The sequence below is a fragment of the Pteronotus mesoamericanus genome, unplaced genomic scaffold (assembly GCF_021234165.1).
Source record: "Pteronotus mesoamericanus isolate MK-2021 breed Mesoamerican mustached bat unplaced genomic scaffold, CSHL_Meso_final contig_72, whole genome shotgun sequence".
Lineage (NCBI taxonomy): Eukaryota > Metazoa > Chordata > Mammalia > Chiroptera > Mormoopidae > Pteronotus > Pteronotus mesoamericanus.
The window spans coordinates 821,005-839,141 of record NW_026555242.1 but is presented as its reverse complement, the minus strand read 5'-3'; the positions used below and the strand labels follow the sequence as shown (position 1 = coordinate 839,141).

The following is an 18,137-nucleotide window of genomic DNA, read 5'->3' as shown; positions in this document are numbered from 1 at the left end:
CCTTTCTTGTCTTTTCTGGCTCCTCTTTCTTTGTCCAGCTTTTAAATAATATCTTTTATCATTCTGGTCCTGTCTTTTTTGTCTCCCAATTTATGTATCTCATAGGCATACTCATTCATTAGGCTTTAAAGACTAAATTGTGTTTTTAGTCCCTTGAATATAGACTACTTAACCTGTATTTAAATTTGACTTGATATCCTTAAAGTTGTTCTTGAACTCACTCTGTTGTAACCCAAACATCTCAAGCTTTATCGTCTAATTTTATTCCATTTGGTCAGTCACACCATCATTTTCGTAAGTCAAACTAGAAACGAAGATGTCTTCCTTAACTATACGTTTTTACCTCCCTTCACTTTCATGTTAACTTGATGACCGTTCTATCAGATTTTATCTCTTGAGATCTCAGATATGCCTTTTGTTTTTTGTGTGGCTGTCTCACTGCACCAGTTTTTGTTCTCAGCTTCTCTCCTGGACTTATTTTCATCATCCTGTCCTCAGTGCTCCCTGTATCACTTATGTTGTGGTACAATTTTTATGTAAGTCTCCTTTAGCAGAAAGTAGATTCCTTGAGAGGAGGGGAAGGCCTGCATCTGACTCATCTTTGATTAGTTCCTGGAATATTTAATGAGTATTTATGGATGGGCTAAGGCAGAGTATAACATATTTTACTATTTAACCATTTTAAGCGTCCAGCTGGTCATCAAGCCAAAACCCAGCTAGACGAGCTATACTAGGGCTCAGTGCCCACCGTTCTCTTGTCAGTCTCTTCATTTTTTCCATATAGGTTTTGCGGCCTTTTTTGCTGCGCCGAGTTAAGGTGGATGTTGAGAAGCAGATGCCTAAAAAGTATGAGCACGTTATCCGCTGCCGGCTTTCCAAGCGCCAGCGCTGTCTCTATGATGACTTCATGGCACAGACCACGTAAGGGAGGACAAAGGGTGGGCCCTGGGACTCCAGATTGAAGCAGAGGTCAGAGGTGAAAGTCAGGATACCCTTTTTACTTTTCTTTTTCTCCCAGAACTAAGGAGACACTAGCCACTGGCCATTTCATGAGCGTCATCAACATTTTGATGCAGCTGCGAAAAGTCTGCAACCATCCAAACCTGTTTGACCCTCGACCTGTTACTTCTCCCTTCATCACCCCAGGCATCTGCTTCAGCACTGCCTCTCTGGTCCTAAGGGCCACTGATATCCATCCCCTCCAGGTAAGTAGTTTGCCTCCGGGGTTATTGGCCTTACACCAAACCTTCACTTCTTTAGAGTGATCTTTTGCATCCTTCCTTCTCCTATCATCTCAGCATTATTCCCCTAGTTTCATTGTTTTTTATCTCTGTGACTTTGGGCAAGCTAATTATTAACCTCTAACCCTGTTTTCTTGCCCCTTCAATATAGAGATTACAGGGCCTAGTCTTCGGTAGGCTTGGGAGAATTGTGTTAATCTTTTTGAAAGACCCTGGAGAGTTAAGAATACTTAACTATTCTTTTGTTTTTCTACTCCTTCTCTCTTTTGGGCTATTTCCTAACCCCCTCCCCATTTTTGTTTTTATTGTGGTAAAATACATAACATTTTACTATGGAACCATTTTAAGTGTATGATTCAGTGTCATTAAGTACATTCACATTGTTGAACAACCATTACCACCATCCATCTCCAGAACTTTTCTTATCTTTCCAGACTGAAAGTCTGTACCCATTAAATATTAACTCCCCATTCTCCCTCTTCCCCTCACTCATGTCAGCCACCATCCTACTTTTTGTCTATAAATTTGAATACTCTAGACCTGGCTGGTGTGCCTCAGTGGATAGAGTGCTGCTTGTTTGATTCCCAGTCAGAGCATGTGCCTGGGTTGCAGGCTTGGGTTCCCTGTTGGGGGCATGTGAGAGGCGACCAATAGATGTATCTCTCACACATTGATGTTTCTCTCCTCTTTTCTTCCTCCCTTTCCTCTCTCTCTAAAAATAAATAAAATCTTTTAAAAAATTGTTAAGTATTCCAGGTACTTTATGTAAGTGAAATCATGCAGTATTTGTCCTTTTCTGAGTGACTTTTTTCATTTAGCAAAATGTCTTCAAGTTTCATCCATGTTGTAGCATTTGTCGGAATTTCCTTTCTTAAGGTTGGGTTATATTCATGTATTATATATACATATAACATATAACATACTACATTTTGTTTATCCATTCATCTGTCAATGGATACTGGGTTGCTTCTGTTGGTTGGCTATTTTGAATAATGCTATACAAATACCTGTTCAAGTCCCTGCTTTCAGTTCTCTCTTTTTAAAAAAATTTTTAATAATTGTACTGGGGTGACTTTGGTTAATAAAATTATATAGATTTTAAGTGTACAGTTCTGTAATATGTCATTTATATATTGTGTTGTGTGTTCTCCACCCAAAGTGAGGTCTTGTTTCTACCACCATATATTTGACTCCCTTTACCCTTTTCTGTGCCCACCCCCAACTCCTTTCCCTCTGGTACACCACACTGTTGTCTTTGTCTCAGTTTTTGTCTGTCTCCTTTGCTCATTTGTTGCTTTCAATTTTACATCCCACATATGAATGAAATATTTATTGAGTTGGCCAAAAAGTCTGTATGGTTTTTTTCCGTAAAATAAAAGACAGATTTTCATTTTCACCAGTAACTACTCATTTGGATATTGAGTCTGTTGGCTATCGCCTGCTATTGGCTTCTAGTGGGTGGAGGCCAGGGGTGCTACTAAACATCTTCCAATGAATAAGACAGCCTCACAGCAAAGAATTATTTGGCCAAAATGTCAGTAGTACGAAGAAACTTCACAAACCACTTCTGACATGTTTGATCAGGCCCAGCACCTTCTCCATATACTGCACAAATCTTTGTGTTTCATTTGCACTTTTACCTTTCTTTAAATACTAAAGCATGATACACTGAAAATGTTACATATTTTCTCCCATCGTCAAAACTAAAATGGCTGCACGTTCACCAGTTTTGATTATTTTTTTTAAATGCATGCTGATATGACAGCTGTCACAATACAGTCTAACAAAATTGTTTCGAATGAAGTTAAAGACAAGTACTACTAGAGCCATTGTACAGAAAAAAATGAAACAAACTTTTTGGTCAACCCAGTAGTTCCTGACTTTCGGTTCTCTTTTGGAGATGCAGTCATATCGTGCTTAATAATGGTGATATGTTAAGAAAATGTGCCTTCAGGTGATTTCATCATTGTGTGCACATCACAGACAATTTTAATGGTGTAACTTACTACATCTCTAGGCTATATGGTGTAGCATATTACTCCTAGGCTATAAGCCTGAGGAGGATACTAGACCAAATACTTTAGGCAGTAGTAACACAGTGGTAAGTTTTTGTCTATCTAAACATAGAGAATGTACAGTAAAAATGCAATATAAAAGTTAAAAAATGATACCACCTGGATAGGGCACTTAGCATGAATGGAGCTTGTAGGACTGGAAGTTGTGAGTGGTGAGTGAATGTGAAGGTTCAGGACATTACTGTACACAGTAAATTCATAAAAGAACACAAGATAAAGTGAAACACAAAGGAATGATACAATCAGGAGACATGGTAAACATGAGATACATAAAGTTGCTACTGGCCTGACCTAGCATACTGTTTTATAGTAAACTTTTTTTATAAGTAGAAAAAGTACACTCTAAAATAACAAAGTATAGTATGGTAGACACATAAACTTACAGTTACTGTCATTATTAAATAGTATGTATTACATATAATTACATGTACTATACTTTTATATGACTGGTAGCACATTAGGTTTGTTTACACCAGCATTACCACAAACACGTGATGGGTTGTACTGCAATATTGGGATGGCTAGATATCACCAGGCAGTAGGAATTTTTAGCTCCATTATAATCTTAAAGGATCACATTTATATATGCAGTCCTTCATTGACCAAAATGTCATCATATGGTACATGACTGTATACCCAGAAATGGAATTGGTGGATCATACAGTAATTAGTAATTATGTTTTTTATTTTCTGAGGAACTACCATACTGTTTTCCATGGCAACTGCCAACCCTGTTACTCCTTTTTATTTTCTTTTTTTCTTTTAGTAATAATCTAAATGGGTGTGCGATGGTATCTCGTGATTGTCATTTGCATTCCCCTAAATATAATGACGTCGAGCATCTTTTCTGTGCTTATTGTATATTTTCTTTGGAGAAATACCTGTTAAAGGCCTTTGGTAATTTTTAAATTGGGTTGTTTGTGCTTTTTTTGTTGTTGTTGAGTTGTAGGAGTTCTTTTTGTGTTCTAGATATAACCGCTCATGAGATACATGGTTTGCAAATATTTTGTCCCATTCCAAGGGTTGCCTTTTTACTCTGTTAATAGTGTTCTTTGATGCAGTTCAATTTCTCAGTTTGTTTTTTGGTTTTTATATGTGCTTTTGGTGTCACATCCAAGAAATTATTGCCACATTGGGCCCTTTGACACTATGCTTTTGTGTTCCTTCTTGTGCCAGCGGATAGACATGGGTCGTTTTGATCTCATTGGCCTGGAGGGTCGAGTCTCTAGATATGAGGCTGACACATTTCTACCCCGGCACCGCCTGTCTCGTCGGGTACTGCTAGAGGTGGCTACTGCTCCTGACCCCCCACCCCGGCCCAAGCCAGTCAAGATGAAGGTCAACAGGTACTAAGGCTGAAGAATAAGGGAATGGATTCCTAGAAAAAGTGGCTGCAGCTGGCTGGAGGGGTTGGGATGGAAAGGAAAGAGTTTGAGACTGGGGTATAATGTTTATTTGGGATGGGTGCAGGATACTGTGAAGGAGGGATTAGGGGAGAAAATAGAAGAAGCTCCTGTGTTTATCATTGATTTCTCCTTTCCCTGGTTGGTGTTTCTTGATTATCGCAGAATTTTTTCCCTTTCTCTTTTGGGTCTTGTCTTTGTTCTTTTTTTTTTTTTTTTTTTCTTAGTCCTTACTCTCCCTCCTTACCTATTTAACCCCTCATTTTTTCTCATAGGATGCTGCAGCCAGTGCCCAAGCAAGAAGGCCGGACAGTGGTGGTAGTGAACAGCCCACGGACCCTCCTGGGTCCTGTCCCAGTCCGACCCCCACCAGGCCCTGAGCTCTCAGCTCAGCCTACCCCTGGTCCAACCCCTCCAGTGCTGCCAGCACCACTGATGGTGTCAGCCTCACCTGCCGGACCCCCACTTGTTCCAGCATCCCGGCCTCCTGGCCCTGTTTTGTTACCCCCGCTGCAGTCAAATAGTGGGCCTCTCCCCCAGGGTAAGTTGCAAGGGAACCAGAATGTTGGGTCGGGGAGTACTTCATATAGATTGGTCATATTGGGGAAGAAGTCATGAAATTAGAGTGAGAAGTTGGGTTAGAGACGGGTGTGGTGTTTGGCAGGAAAGGAATATGTATAGAGGCTGCTGGGAGCTGGCTAAGGCTTTGGACAGTGTATACCTGACACATGTTTGCTTTGTGTCTACAGTGTTGCCATCCCCTTTAGGGGTCCTGAGTGGCACCTCACGGCCTCCCACACCAACCCTGTCCCTGAAGCCAGCCCCTCCTGCCCCTGTTCGCCTGAGTCCTGCCCCACCCCCAGGCTCATCCAGCCTGTTGAAGCCCCTGACAGTGCCACCAGGCTATACCTTTCCTTCTGCTGCTGCCACCACCACTTGTACCACAACAGCCACTGTTCCCACCACTGCAGTACCAGCTCCTACTCCAGCACCACAGCGCCTCATCCTGTCTCCTGATATGCAAGCTCGCCTGCCCTGTAAGTTTCCAGGGCTGTGAGGGTGAGGGACTTTAGATGGGAGGAAGGCTTATATGCCCTGGAGCTGGAGAAGAAAAGCTCAGAAACATGAGAGTATCAAAAAGTTAGTATAAGTAGCTAACATTAGGTATTTTGCCAGACATTGATAACTCATAGTCAAGTAAGAATCCTCAAAGAGTTCACAGTCTAGTTGAGATAACACGTAAGCCTCGTGGTAGAAAATCATTTGTAGTAAAAGGGCAGCATAGAGAAAGTAGTGGTGATTAGCTTGCTGTTATGGAAAGCCATTAGAGGATATAAAGGAGATTGTTAAGCAAATAAGTGGGATTGGAAGGAGTAGAATGTCAAAAGTTCAGACTAGTTGAAGGCTGAGCTTGTTGGAACATGGTAAATTGAGGGGAACTGAGACTTGTGCCCCATGAGGGTCTGTAAAGTAGCATTGAGCAGAGTGAACCCTGTATACATTAAGCCTCTTCTTTATTCATAGCAGGTGAAGTGGTCAGCATCGGCCAGTTGGCCTCACTGGCACAACGTCCAGTGGCTAGTGCAGGGGGAAGCAAACCTCTCACCTTCCAAATCCAGGGCAACAAGCTGACTTTGACTGGTGCCCAGGTGCGCCAGCTTGCCGTGGGGCAGCCCCGCCCGCTGCAAAGTAGGTAAAACCCATCCCCTGTCCTGCCTTTTTCCTATTCCTTGTCCTCTTGTTTTTCATGGCTCTTTTGAAATGTCAGCCCATGTTTCTTTCTCTGGTGTTTGGTGGGAGGGGCCAAGGGGAGAATCGTTGGAGGAAATTTTTGATAAAGATGAAGTTATCTCCTCTGTTCTTTCTCTCTCCTCTTGCCCTGCTTCTCTGCCTCCCTCCGGCTGATAGCTGCTTCTCTCTCTCTCTTTCTCTCTTCCCTTAACCCAGGGAATGTGGTGCACCTGGTGTCAGCAGGGGGGCAGCACCACCTCATCAGCCAGCCTGCCCATGTGGCCCTCATCCAGGCCGTGGCCCCGACCCCTGGCCCCACCCCTGTTTCTGTGCTGCCTTCTTCGACCCCCAGCACCACCCCTGCCCCCACTGGCCTCAGCCTTCCGCTTGCTGCTAACCAGGGTGAGGCTCCTGGCCTTCCTACTTAGCTCTTGCAGGCCTTGGTCCTTCCAGGCATGCCGTGGGCTACTGCCTGTCCGACCTTCCCTCAGTATTGTTTTTCCTCGCCAGTATCTCCATTATCGGTCTGCCCTTGGACTTCTTCCATCCTTTGGGTTTCTTGTTTCTTTTCTACTTTCTCAAAGTAGCTTCCTCTTGCAGTGCCACCAACCATGGTGAATAATACAGGCGTGGTGAAGATTGTAGTGAGACAGGCCCCACGGGATGGACTGACTCCTGTTCCTCCGTTGGCCCCAGCACCCCGGCCTCCGAGCTCTGGGCTTCCAGCTGTGTTGACTTCACGTCCCACAGTAACCCCTGGCCGGCTGCCCACACCTACTCTGGGTAATGCCCGGGCTTCTGTGCCCACGTCCAGTCTGGTGAGGCCCCTTCTCAAGCTGGTCCACAGTCCTTCGCCTGAAGTCAGTGGTGAGTCCAGATGGCTGAGGCCAGAAATTTTTTGACAGGAGTGGAGATAGGATGGCCCCCAGGGTTTCTTAAGTCACAACAGGTCCCTTCATTATCCAGCGTACTGTACTGACGTGCTGTGCAGTGGGCCCGAGAATTGGGCTGTTGAGCCCTTGCCTAATTCCAAGATACATTTATTGGGACTTGGGAGGGAAAAGACATGTTAAGATGTCAGAGTCCTTGAACATTTGTATGGTGTGGGAGTGAAGATTTTCTGGGAAATAAGTGAAGCTGGGCGTTGAGGGAAGGGGTGGGAAGGGTAATAGAAGGAACAAGAATTCTGGGGCTAACTCATCCTCTGTCTCCACAGCTTCAGCACCGGGACCTGCTCCCTTGACCATTTCTTCTTCCCTTCCTGTGCCATCGTCACTTCCTGGGCCAGCCTCTTCTCCAATGCCAATTCCCAACTCCTCTCCACTTGCTAGTTCTGTGTCCTCTGCAGTCTCTATTCCAATGTCATCTTCACTCCCCATGTCTGCCTCGACCATGCTTTCCGCCCCCACCCCTGCCCCCGCCCCCGGCCCCACCCCTGCCCCCGGCCCCGCCTCTACCCCCCTCACCATTCCCATCTCAGCCTCCTTACCCATTTCGGCTTCAGGCCCAGCTGTGTTGACCAATGTGACTCCAGCACTTGCACCTGTTGTCTCAGCGGCTCCTGGACCTCCTTTGGCATCAGCTGGGGCTTCGCCATCAGCATCAGCCTTGACTCTAGGTCTGGCCACAACTTCATCCCTGTCTTCATCTCAGGCACCTGGTCACCCTCTATTGTTGGCTCCAGCCTCTTCACATGTTCCAGGGTTGAACTCACCTGTGGCACCAGCGTGTTCACCTGTTCTGGTCCCAGCCTCTGCTCTGGCTAATTCTTTTCCGGCAGCACCAAATCCAGCTCCAGCTCAGGCTTCCCTTCTGGCTCCAGCACCTTCTGCATCTCAGGCTTTAGCCACCTCTCTGGCTCCACAGACAGCAATCCTGGCTCCTTCAGCTCCTTCTCTGGCTCCTCTTCCAGTCCTGGCTCCATCGCAGACTCCAGTTCCAGTTCTGGCTTCATCATCTACTCCAGGAACTCCTTTAGCCTCAGCTTCTTCACTGGTGCCAGTACCAACTCCTGTGTTGGCTCCATCATCAACTCAAACTATGGTATCAGCCCCGATTCCGTCACCTCTCCCAAGCCCGGCTTCTACACAGGCACTGGCCTTAGCCCCAGCTTTAGCATCTACTCTTGGCGGCTCATCCTCATCTCAGACACTCTCTTTGGGAACAGGGAACCCCCAGAGGCCCTTTCCAGCTCAGACATTGTCATTGACTCCAGCATCATCCCTAGTACCAACTCCAGCCCAGACACTGTCTTTGACACCAGGACCACCACTGGGTCAAACTCAGACGCTGTCTCTGGCTCCAGCACCCCCTCTGGCTCCTGCTTCTTCAATGGGCCTGACCCCAGCTCACACTCTGACTTTGGCTCCAGTATCGTCATCTGCTTCACTCCTGGCACCAGCTTCAGTGCAAACACTGACCTTGAGCCCTGCCCCAGTTCCAGTACCCACCTTGGGCCCAACCACAGCTCAGACTTTGGCACTGGCCCCAGCCTCAACACAGGCCCCAGTTTCCCAGGCATCCTCCCTTGTGGTTTCTGCATCTGGTGCCGCTCCCTTGCCGGTCACCATGGTATCCCGGCTGTCTGTTTCCAAGGAAGAGCCTGAGACACTGACATTGCGCTCTGGTCCCCCCAGCCCTCCCTCCACTGCTACCTCGTTCAGTGGTCCCCGGCCTCGACGTCAGCCCCCACCACCACCTCGTTCCCCTTTCTATCTGGTAAGTTTTACTGTCTCAAAGGAGAGGGAATGGGAAATTGAGTTTCTTTGGATTGTTAGTAGAATGGAACAGAATAATGTCATTTTATCTTGGTAAATTATAAATCCCAGTTTTGTGGACCAGTACTTTAATGCCATTAGACAAGTCCCTTCTATAAGCTGAGCCTGTTCTCTTATCTGTAAGGTGTGAATAATAATCCATGTTCTACTTTTCCAAAGATTTTATTTATTTTTAGAAAGAGGGGAAGGGAGGGAGAAAAGGAGAGAAACATCAATGTATGAGAGATACATCAGTGGGTTCCCTCTCACAAGCCCCCAAGTGGGGACCCAGCTCCACTTGGCATGTGTCCTAACTGGGAACTGAAGTAGCCACCTTTCAATTCGCAGGCCTGCGTTCAATCTACTGAGCCACACCAGCCGGGGCTATGTTCTACTTTTCTCATAGGTGTAATTGAGGACCTAGTGTGCTTTTAAAACTGTTAACTGATGTGTTGATGGCTACATTGTTGTTATTAGTCTCTTTCTTTTTCCTTAGTTTTTTGAGTTAGTGTTTGCATCTAATTACGCCATTTTACAGATGGAGAAACTAGTTTGTTAAATGATGTCATAAATGTTATACAACTTGTGAGAACAGACATATGTTGACTCCATTTATTTCTCCTCTTCCCCACAAGAGGCAGTCCTTAGAGACAGGAAGACTTTTACTTTCCTCAGTTGCTGAAGCCATTACCATCATTAACTGTTTGAACTTCTCAGGGAAGGATGATACCATGGATTGCAGTTCTGTAAAGATCATTATCTGGCTTTGATGGCCATGTCTTAGTGTTGTTTTTTGTTTTTTTTTTTAACCTCCAAAGAATTCTGTTTCTTGTCCCTTCATTAGCTTTCTGGTAGCCATTGTTTTTCTGTCAAATAAGTTGTTTTACATGTTTGGTTAAGTTGAATTTGCAGTTCAGATTCAAGTAAATAACTTAGGAACAAAAAAGAAGAAAGATCTAGTGAGTCCCTCTGGGCGCTCTCAATCTTTTTCTCACTCTGTTACAAAGCTGTTTCTTATTCTTTGCCTCAGTCTCAGTCTCCCACTGTCCTCAGAGCTACTGACTCCACCTTTTGTCTTCCTAATACTGCTAGGTTGGCTTGGCTTATTGGAACTAGAAGAGAGCCTAGATCCTAGCCCAGGTGTGGCAACCCATGGTGCTTGGTAAATTTTGGTTGCTTTGCAAGTAGATAGCAGCTTTTTGACACTATTTTCTCCTTAAACAATTTGAGATACAAATCACATACCATACAGTTAACCCAGATATAGTATTCAGTGTTTTTACTGTATCCATGAAGTTGTGCCACTGTTAACACAGCCACACTTTAGAACATTTTCATAGCCCCAAAGAGAAATTTCACATCCTTACCCAGCGTCCTCTAATCCCTCCATACCTTCTAGCTTTTGATAATTACTAATCTATTTTCTGTCTTTATAGACTTGTCTATGGAGTCATTATAATATGTGGGCTTTTGTGACTGGATTTTTTCACTTGGCTTAATGTTTTTTGAAGTTCATTCATGTTATAGCACATATCAGTACTTCATTTGTGTTTGTTTTTAAAGGGGAAAAGGGAAGGAGAAAGAGAGAAACACCAATGTGTGGTTGCCTCTCATGAGCCCACTACTGGGGATCTGGCCCACAACCCAAGTGTATGCCCTAGACTGGAAATCTAACCGGTGACCGTTTGGTTCACAGGCTGGCACTCAGTCCACTGAGCCACACCAGCCAGGGCTCATTTCTTTTCATTGTTAAATACTCCATTTTATGGATATACCACATTTTCTACATCTATCAGTTGATAGGGGCATTTGAATATTTCCTCTTTGTTGGTTGTTACGAATAATTCAGCAATGAAAATAAGATTTTGTATCTTCATGTTTTCAGTTATATTTGATAAATACCTAGGAATGAAATTGTTGGGCCATATGGTAACTATAATTAACTGTTTGAAGAACTGCCTGACTGAAGAACTGCCGAACTGTTTCCCCGTGTACCTATACCATTTTACATTCTCACCAGCAGCCTGTAAAGGTGGTGCCAGGATCTCTACATCTTTGCCAACAGTTGTTGTTATTTGTCTTTTTTATTACATTCTAGTGTGTATGAAGTATGGTTTTGATTTGCATTTTCATGATGGCTAATGATGTTGAGCATTTTTTTAAATGGTTGTTGGCCATTTGTATCTTTGAAATGTCTCTTTGGATCCATTTTTATTATTAAGTTATAAGAGTCCTTTATATATTCTAGATACAAGTCCCTTTTCAGTTAGATGATCTTGCAAATATTTTCTTCCTTGCTACTATTTGAGAGCTTGCCAATACTGATTTTTCCCTGTGCTGGGATGCTTTCCTTTCTCTCTTAGATTATAGGGAGCCAAGAGGTCAAGGTTAAGGTAGCCATCAAGAAGGTTCATTTACTGGGATCCATTCTATTAACAGACATTTATCGAGAGCTTACTTTGTGCCAGATACTGAACTAGATACTGGGTGCATATAGTGCACAAGATCAGATATGGTTTGTGTTAATATGGGGCTTAGAGTTTAGTGGGTAAAATTTATTAATCAAAGTATTCCCTTTCCCTGCATACAGAGTAAAACTACAGTACAGTAGTGCAAGAAAAAGAAAAAGTGATGGTTTATAGCCTGTGAAACTGAAAGCTCAGAGATGGGGAAGGATTGGGTTAAAGTCATACAGATATCCTATCTGCCAGGGCACTCCCCTTTTCTCTCTCAGGATGATGATACCTAGATGTCTGGTTACTATTCCCATTCTGCTGCATTCCAGTTTGGCCCTTGGCAGAAACTTGCTGTGGATTTGCTTAGCCTCTTGGTATCCTGGTCAGTGATTTGAGGAAGACTTTTAATACTTATTTTGGATGTACTGCAAGAAGATAAATTAACTTGAATATTCTGGAGCTAAGAGTTATATAGGAAAGTGCCTGCCAAATCATCCATTCTATAAGATTGTTGGAATGTGAATCTTAAATTAGAATTTGAATATTCAGGCATTCTTCTTTGGTAATATACAAAGAAAGATCAGTTTTCTCTTGCAGAGAAGTTATATCACTTAACACTTGTGAAAGGAAAAATCCCCTTTGATGACTTAGAAAACTAAAAGCATAGTGTATTTTTAAGTCTTATGGTTTCCAGAGATTAGATTATATTTAATTGTGGGAGGAACTCTCAGGTTTTCTTAAGGATCCTGATCACCTTTCTGTGTGTGTTTTGTTTTTTGTTGTTTTTCTCATCCTCAGGAGTCTCTAGAGGAGAAGCGGAAACGACAGCGGTCTGAACGCCTGGAACGGATTTTCCAACTTAGTGAGGCTCATGGGGCCCTGGCACCCGTGTATGGGACTGAAGTCCTGGATTTCTGTACCCTGCCCCAACCTGTTGCCAGCCCAATCGGCCCTCGTTCTCCTCGCCCCAGCCACCCCACCTTTTGGACTTATACTGAGGCTGCCCGCCGGGCTGTACTGTTTCCTCAGCAACGACTAGACCAGCTGTCTGAAATCATTGAGAGGTTGGCAGGGCTAAGTGCTAATGGGAAGAGGGTCTTGGGGCCTCTGAGTGGATGTAGTGGTTAGGGCTCTTGAAGGTGTTAACTTCTGGGACCCTTCAGAGTTCCATCTTCTATACTGCTTGCCTTCTTCCTTTTGCAGGTTCATCTTTGTCATGCCTCCTGTGGAGGCACCTCCCCCTTCCCTGCATGCCTGCCACCCACCTCCTTGGCTGGCCCCACGTCAGGCAGCCTTCCAGGAGCAATTGGCCTGTGAGCTCTGGCCCCGGGCTCGTCCTTTGCACCGTATTGTGTGTAACATGCGCACCCAGTTCCCTGACTTGAGGCTCATCCAGTATGATTGTGGTGAGTTCAGGACCAGTGAGCGTCCCTCGATCTCTTTTTCTGTGTTAGTAGCAAGACTGTTACATCAGAGGGATGCTCTACATAAGGTCTCTCTAGATTTTCATTAAACATTAGACAGTTTTTTAAGGTTACACTTGCGGGCAAGATGGAGAATTGTAGGCCTTATGATGGGATTCTTGGCATTCATGAATTTGGTTTTGATAGAAGTTCAAAATGTGTGCTAACTCATTTATTTGTCCAGTGGTTATTTTGTGAATACCTATTTTGCTAATCATTTGGGATACAATGACAAATGAGATAGCACAGCAGTTTTCAGATTTATGGGTAAAGGTGTATGGCAGTACAGGACTGCACAGTAAATATTGTTTTATGAAAAGACCAGAATCCTTATCGTCTTGTTAGAATCCTGTTGGTTAGAATGCATTTGGCTGCAAGTAACAAAACCAACAGTGGCTTAAACAACCAGAGTGTTTATTTACTTAATGAGAAATTCTGAGAATAATGATGTGTGGGCTGGTTTATCAGCTTAGTGGTGTCTTCGTGGACCCAGGACCTTCTTGTCTTTCTACCTTGCTTTCTACTATCCTTAGCTTTTAACTTTTCATTCTTGTGCGTATTTTTTCATCGTCTTTTTTTTTTTAAGATTTTATTTATATTTAGAGGGGAAGGAAGGGAGAAAGAGAAATAGAAACATCAATGTGTGGTTGTCTCTCATGTGCCCCCCTCAACAGGGACTTGGCCCACACTCCATGCGTGTGCCCTGACTGGTAATTGAACTGGTGACCTCTTGGTTTGTAGACTGGCACTCAATCCACTGAGCCACACCAGTCAGGGCATATTTCTTCATGGTCTTAAGATGACTGCCTAACTGCAGGGAGCACACCAAGTGGTGTAAGCAGGAAGCAAGGGATTGGATCAAAATACTCCTAGCAGTCTTCTTTTCTGGCAAAGTTGACTTCGCTTCATAGTTCATTGGCTCAAATTGGGTCATATGCTCATCCCTAAAGCAATCACTGACAAAGGGAAATGACAAGGAGGAACTCTGGTTTATTTAGGACCAATTATGATTCCTATTCTGGGGTTGGGTTGGGTATTGCCTTCTGTGGGATCAAGGGACTTTTGCCAGGTGTCATAGTGTTATGCAGGTTCTATTAACCAAGAATGTCTTTTGGACAGTAGTGAATAGTTCTCTGCCACAACCCTGTACAGATATTTCTATAGTAACATGTTTTTGGAGATTTCCTAAATGTCTTAGAATATAAGAAAATCAGAATTTTTATTAATGTGTGCTCAGTACTTATTAAAAAATAATTTTACAAAATTTGAAATCATTCAGAGTAGATAATTGAAAGTCTTTGTTAAAGTGTTTCATACTGACATCAGAAATAGAAGTTAATCCTATGTTTGATGAGACGTTGAACTAGATTCTAATACCCTGCCTCTACTTCTCATCACAGTGACCTGTCAACAATGACATCAGTGGATTTGTTGATGTTTATTCTGTGAATCTGTCCTCTCTTTCAGCTGGTATAATTCATTGCAGTACTACCTAAAGATCATTTGCTCACAACACTGTTGTGGATTCCTTTTTTTCTCCTGAGGGTCTATGTTACCCTATCCCTAGTTAGACTAGACAGGTTAGATCCAAGACAGGAACAGATTGAAGAGAAGAGCCCTTAAGGAAAGAAAATACATGAATTGAGATATTTTCAGTATCCTAGGCTAACTGAAATTCTGGCCTAAAATTTTGATTATCTTTCAACTATACTCTTCTAGTGCTAAGTGTTCTCTCCATTCCAGTTTATAGCTAGTTCCCTGTACCCCTTCATATCTCTACAGGAAAGTTGCAAACATTAGCAGTGCTGTTGCGACAGCTCAAGGTGGAGGGCCACCGGGTGCTCATATTCACCCAGATGACCCGAATGCTGGATGTACTGGAGCAGTTTCTCACCTACCATGGCCACCTCTACTTGCGTCTGGATGGGTCTACTAGAGTTGAACAGAGACAGGTAATCCAGGCATTGCAGCCCTTAGAGATTCACCTCAGCTTCTCTCTCCTTTTTCCAGGCCTTGGGGTTCCAGAAGGGGCCCCACTAAGCCTTGCGTCTGTTTTGGGGGATGTCTCCCAATGCTCTTTTCTCCCCCTTTCCCTATAGGCCTTGATGGAACGATTCAATGCAGACAAACGCATATTCTGCTTCATCCTTTCAACTCGGAGTGGGGGTGTGGGCGTGAACCTGACAGGAGCAGACACCGTTGTTTTTTATGACAGCGACTGGAATCCCACCATGGATGCTCAGGCCCAGGATCGCTGTCACCGAATTGGCCAGACTCGAGATGTTCACATCTACAGGTATTGCCTAGTCTCCCCTTACCTTGCTTTCCCTTTGTGGATAGGGTTTTATTGATATATTTGGCTCTTTACACATGGTTTTTTATCACCCTCTTAGGCTTATCAGTGAACGGACAGTAGAGGAGAACATCCTAAAAAAAGCAAATCAGAAGAGAATGTTGGGAGACATGGCCATTGAGGGAGGCAATTTTACCACAGCCTATTTTAAACAGGTACTACTATTTTCCAGCATATGAAGGAGAGAACTGCTGTGCCTCTAGCAGTTACTCCTGCTTATGAAAGGATGCTTTGGCTTCTACGGAACAGTGGCACCTCTGACACTTCTAAGAGCCATCAGCCGCATAGCTATAGACCTGGCACCAGGACTCCATTGGCTCTGACACTTTTCTTTCTGTTCTTCCCAAAGCAGACCATCCGAGAACTGTTTGATATGCCCCTGGAGGAGCCATCTGGCTCATCTGTACCCTGTGCACCTGAAGAGGAGGAAGAGACTGTGGCCAGCAAGCAGACCCACATCCTGGAGCAGGTGAAAAAAGTGGGCAATCCCTAGAGGAGAGCTAATGGTTACAGAGTGTATTGTCTCTTGGTCTGTTGAGCTTGTCCAGGGGGGAACTGTTTCTGCTGCTTTCTAGATTACAGTTGGCCTTTGGTAGTTATGAATAGATTGCTTATTAGTTCACATGATTTCATAGAAAAAAGACAAGATTTGAAGTTTTCATTTCTAATTTTGAGTGCTTCTTAATAATTGTATTTGTTAAGCCAAGTCTGTTTAATCTTCTGAGCCTTGTTTTCGACTTTCCTGAAATGCTAATGGGAAGGAAGTAACTGAGGTTAAGTGGCATAGTGGATTAAGAAGTGCTTTCTACATAGTGTAGAACTCTTGTTTTCCAAGGATTGATTCCTGAGTCCCATCCAAAAATCTACTAAATCATTTTTGGAGGTGAGGTCTGGTCATACATATTTTTTCAAAGCTCTTCAGAAGTAGACAAATGTTTAGGAACTACAGGTGTAGAATATTATGGAGATGTTTTCCCATGCCAAGTGCCTTCCCTTCATTGATTAGCACACTCTAGGCTACATTCTTTAGTGACTTTGTAAGTTCCCTGCATATCTCAAGGGAAAGATTTGATGTGGTTAGTCGGTTGTCATGAGGCATCTGAGTGCAAAAAAAAACAACTTTGTGTTCAAAACTTTATGCCTTTTATAAGAGATCAAAGGTTGACTTGAACAGAAAGGAAGTAGAGTGAGAGATCACTAAAAGTTATTTTATCCTCGTGGGAGTCCTGGTCAAATCTATTCCATCCCACATGGACTACTACATTGCTTTGGTAACTTTGGGGGTCCAGAAGAGAGTGGAGGTGTTAAAAACCTGGTGGGTTGGTATTAATGCTTTTTAAATCTGGGCTGTGACCCAGACAATATTTGATTTATTCCACAATCTATCATGTTTACAGCACTTTATAAATTACAAACATATAGCCCTGGGTGGTGTGGCTCAATGGACTGAGTGCCGGCCTGGGAACCAAAAGGTCGCTGGTTTGATTCCTAGTCAGAGCACATGCCTGGGTTGAGGGCCAGGTCCCCAGATGGGTGTGTGAGAGTCAACCCATTTATGTACCTCTCACACATCAATGTTTCTCTTCCTCTCTTTCTCCCTCCCTTCCTCTCTCTCTTAAAATAAATAAAATCTTTTAAAAAATTTATAAACATATAGTATGTTTAAATATAATAAATGCCTCAGGGTGTGCAGGAAAAGTGCTGTGATTTCATTTTACAGATGAAAAAACTGCTCCTTAGAAATTAACTGACCATGAAAAAAAGACAAATGCAGAGTAAGGACAGGGACGTAGGGTTTTTGAGCCTAGTGCTTTTTTTTCATCTTCTTTTTTGGTGTTAATTTGGCCTCAGATATTGGCCAGAATTAGCCCTGGTCGGGTGGCTCAGGTAATAGGAGTATTGTCCCATGTGCCAAACGGTTGCAGTTTTGATCCCTGGTCAGGGTGTATACAGGAGGCAACCAGTTGATGTTTCTCTCTCATCGATGTTTCTCTCTCTCCTCTACTTCCTCTCTCTCTAAATCAATAAACAAATCCTTCAGTGAGGATTTAAAAAAAAAATTTTTTTGGACTGAATCAAATCACAGGATGTAAAATGTGTTAATTCTCAGGAATTTTGTACCACACATCCTTGCAGGCATTGTGTCGGGCAGAGGATGAAGAGGACATCCGTGCGGCCACCCAGGCGAAAGCCGAACAGGTGGCTGAGCTTGCAGAATTCAATGAGAATGATGGGTTTCCTGCTGGTGAGGGAGAGGAGGCTAGTCGGCCTGGGGCTGAGGATGAGGAGATGTCCCGGGCTGAGCAGGAAATTGCTGCCCTTGTAGAACAGGTCAGTGTTGGACCCACTAGTTCTCAACCTTACTCTCTACAATTCCTTCCTCTGGACTCTGTGACACTCCTGTCATCCCTGGTAAAAGTAATCAGGGCTGATGGGCCGTGGGCACCAGGTCCTTATGTTTATCATCACTGCTCTTCCCGACAGCTGACCCCTATTGAGCGCTATGCTATGAAATTCCTGGAAGCCTCACTGGAGGAGGTGAGCCGAGAGGAGCTCAAGCAGGCAGAAGTGAGTAGCTCTGGAGGGTAGGGTTGCAAGTGGGAAGCTACTGCTTTTCATCTACTCACCACCCTGCTTGTCTTTCTGACCACCGTGTGGG

The 18,137-nt window shown here is 43.8% G+C and overlaps 2 protein-coding genes across 3 annotated transcripts in view; one reads left to right on the top strand and one right to left on the bottom strand.

The window, feature by feature from the left end:
• BCL7C (BAF chromatin remodeling complex subunit BCL7C) overlaps positions 1–18,137 on the bottom strand; it is a 289,889-nt gene that overhangs the window by 129,536 nt on the left and 142,216 nt on the right. The gene's annotated exons all lie outside the window — the stretch shown is intronic.
• The window catches only part of SRCAP (Snf2 related CREBBP activator protein), a 35,081-nt gene that overhangs the window by 13,980 nt on the left and 2,964 nt on the right, over positions 1–18,137 (top strand). For both annotated transcript variants that reach the window (XM_054582653.1, XM_054582654.1), the window contains exons 17-33: positions 785–921; positions 1,019–1,205; positions 4,493–4,662; positions 4,995–5,260; positions 5,469–5,756; positions 6,244–6,408; positions 6,667–6,852; positions 7,051–7,317; positions 7,667–9,168; positions 12,461–12,726; positions 12,866–13,068; positions 14,908–15,077; positions 15,225–15,421; positions 15,519–15,633; positions 15,828–15,947; positions 17,615–17,809; positions 17,963–18,046. In XM_054582653.1, coding sequence (XP_054438628.1) covers positions 785–921; positions 1,019–1,205; positions 4,493–4,662; positions 4,995–5,260; positions 5,469–5,756; positions 6,244–6,408; positions 6,667–6,852; positions 7,051–7,317; positions 7,667–9,168; positions 12,461–12,726; positions 12,866–13,068; positions 14,908–15,077; positions 15,225–15,421; positions 15,519–15,633; positions 15,828–15,947; positions 17,615–17,809; positions 17,963–18,046 — 4,518 coding nt within the window. The remainder of the gene's footprint in view (positions 1–784; positions 922–1,018; positions 1,206–4,492; positions 4,663–4,994; positions 5,261–5,468; positions 5,757–6,243; positions 6,409–6,666; positions 6,853–7,050; positions 7,318–7,666; positions 9,169–12,460; positions 12,727–12,865; positions 13,069–14,907; positions 15,078–15,224; positions 15,422–15,518; positions 15,634–15,827; positions 15,948–17,614; positions 17,810–17,962; positions 18,047–18,137) is intronic.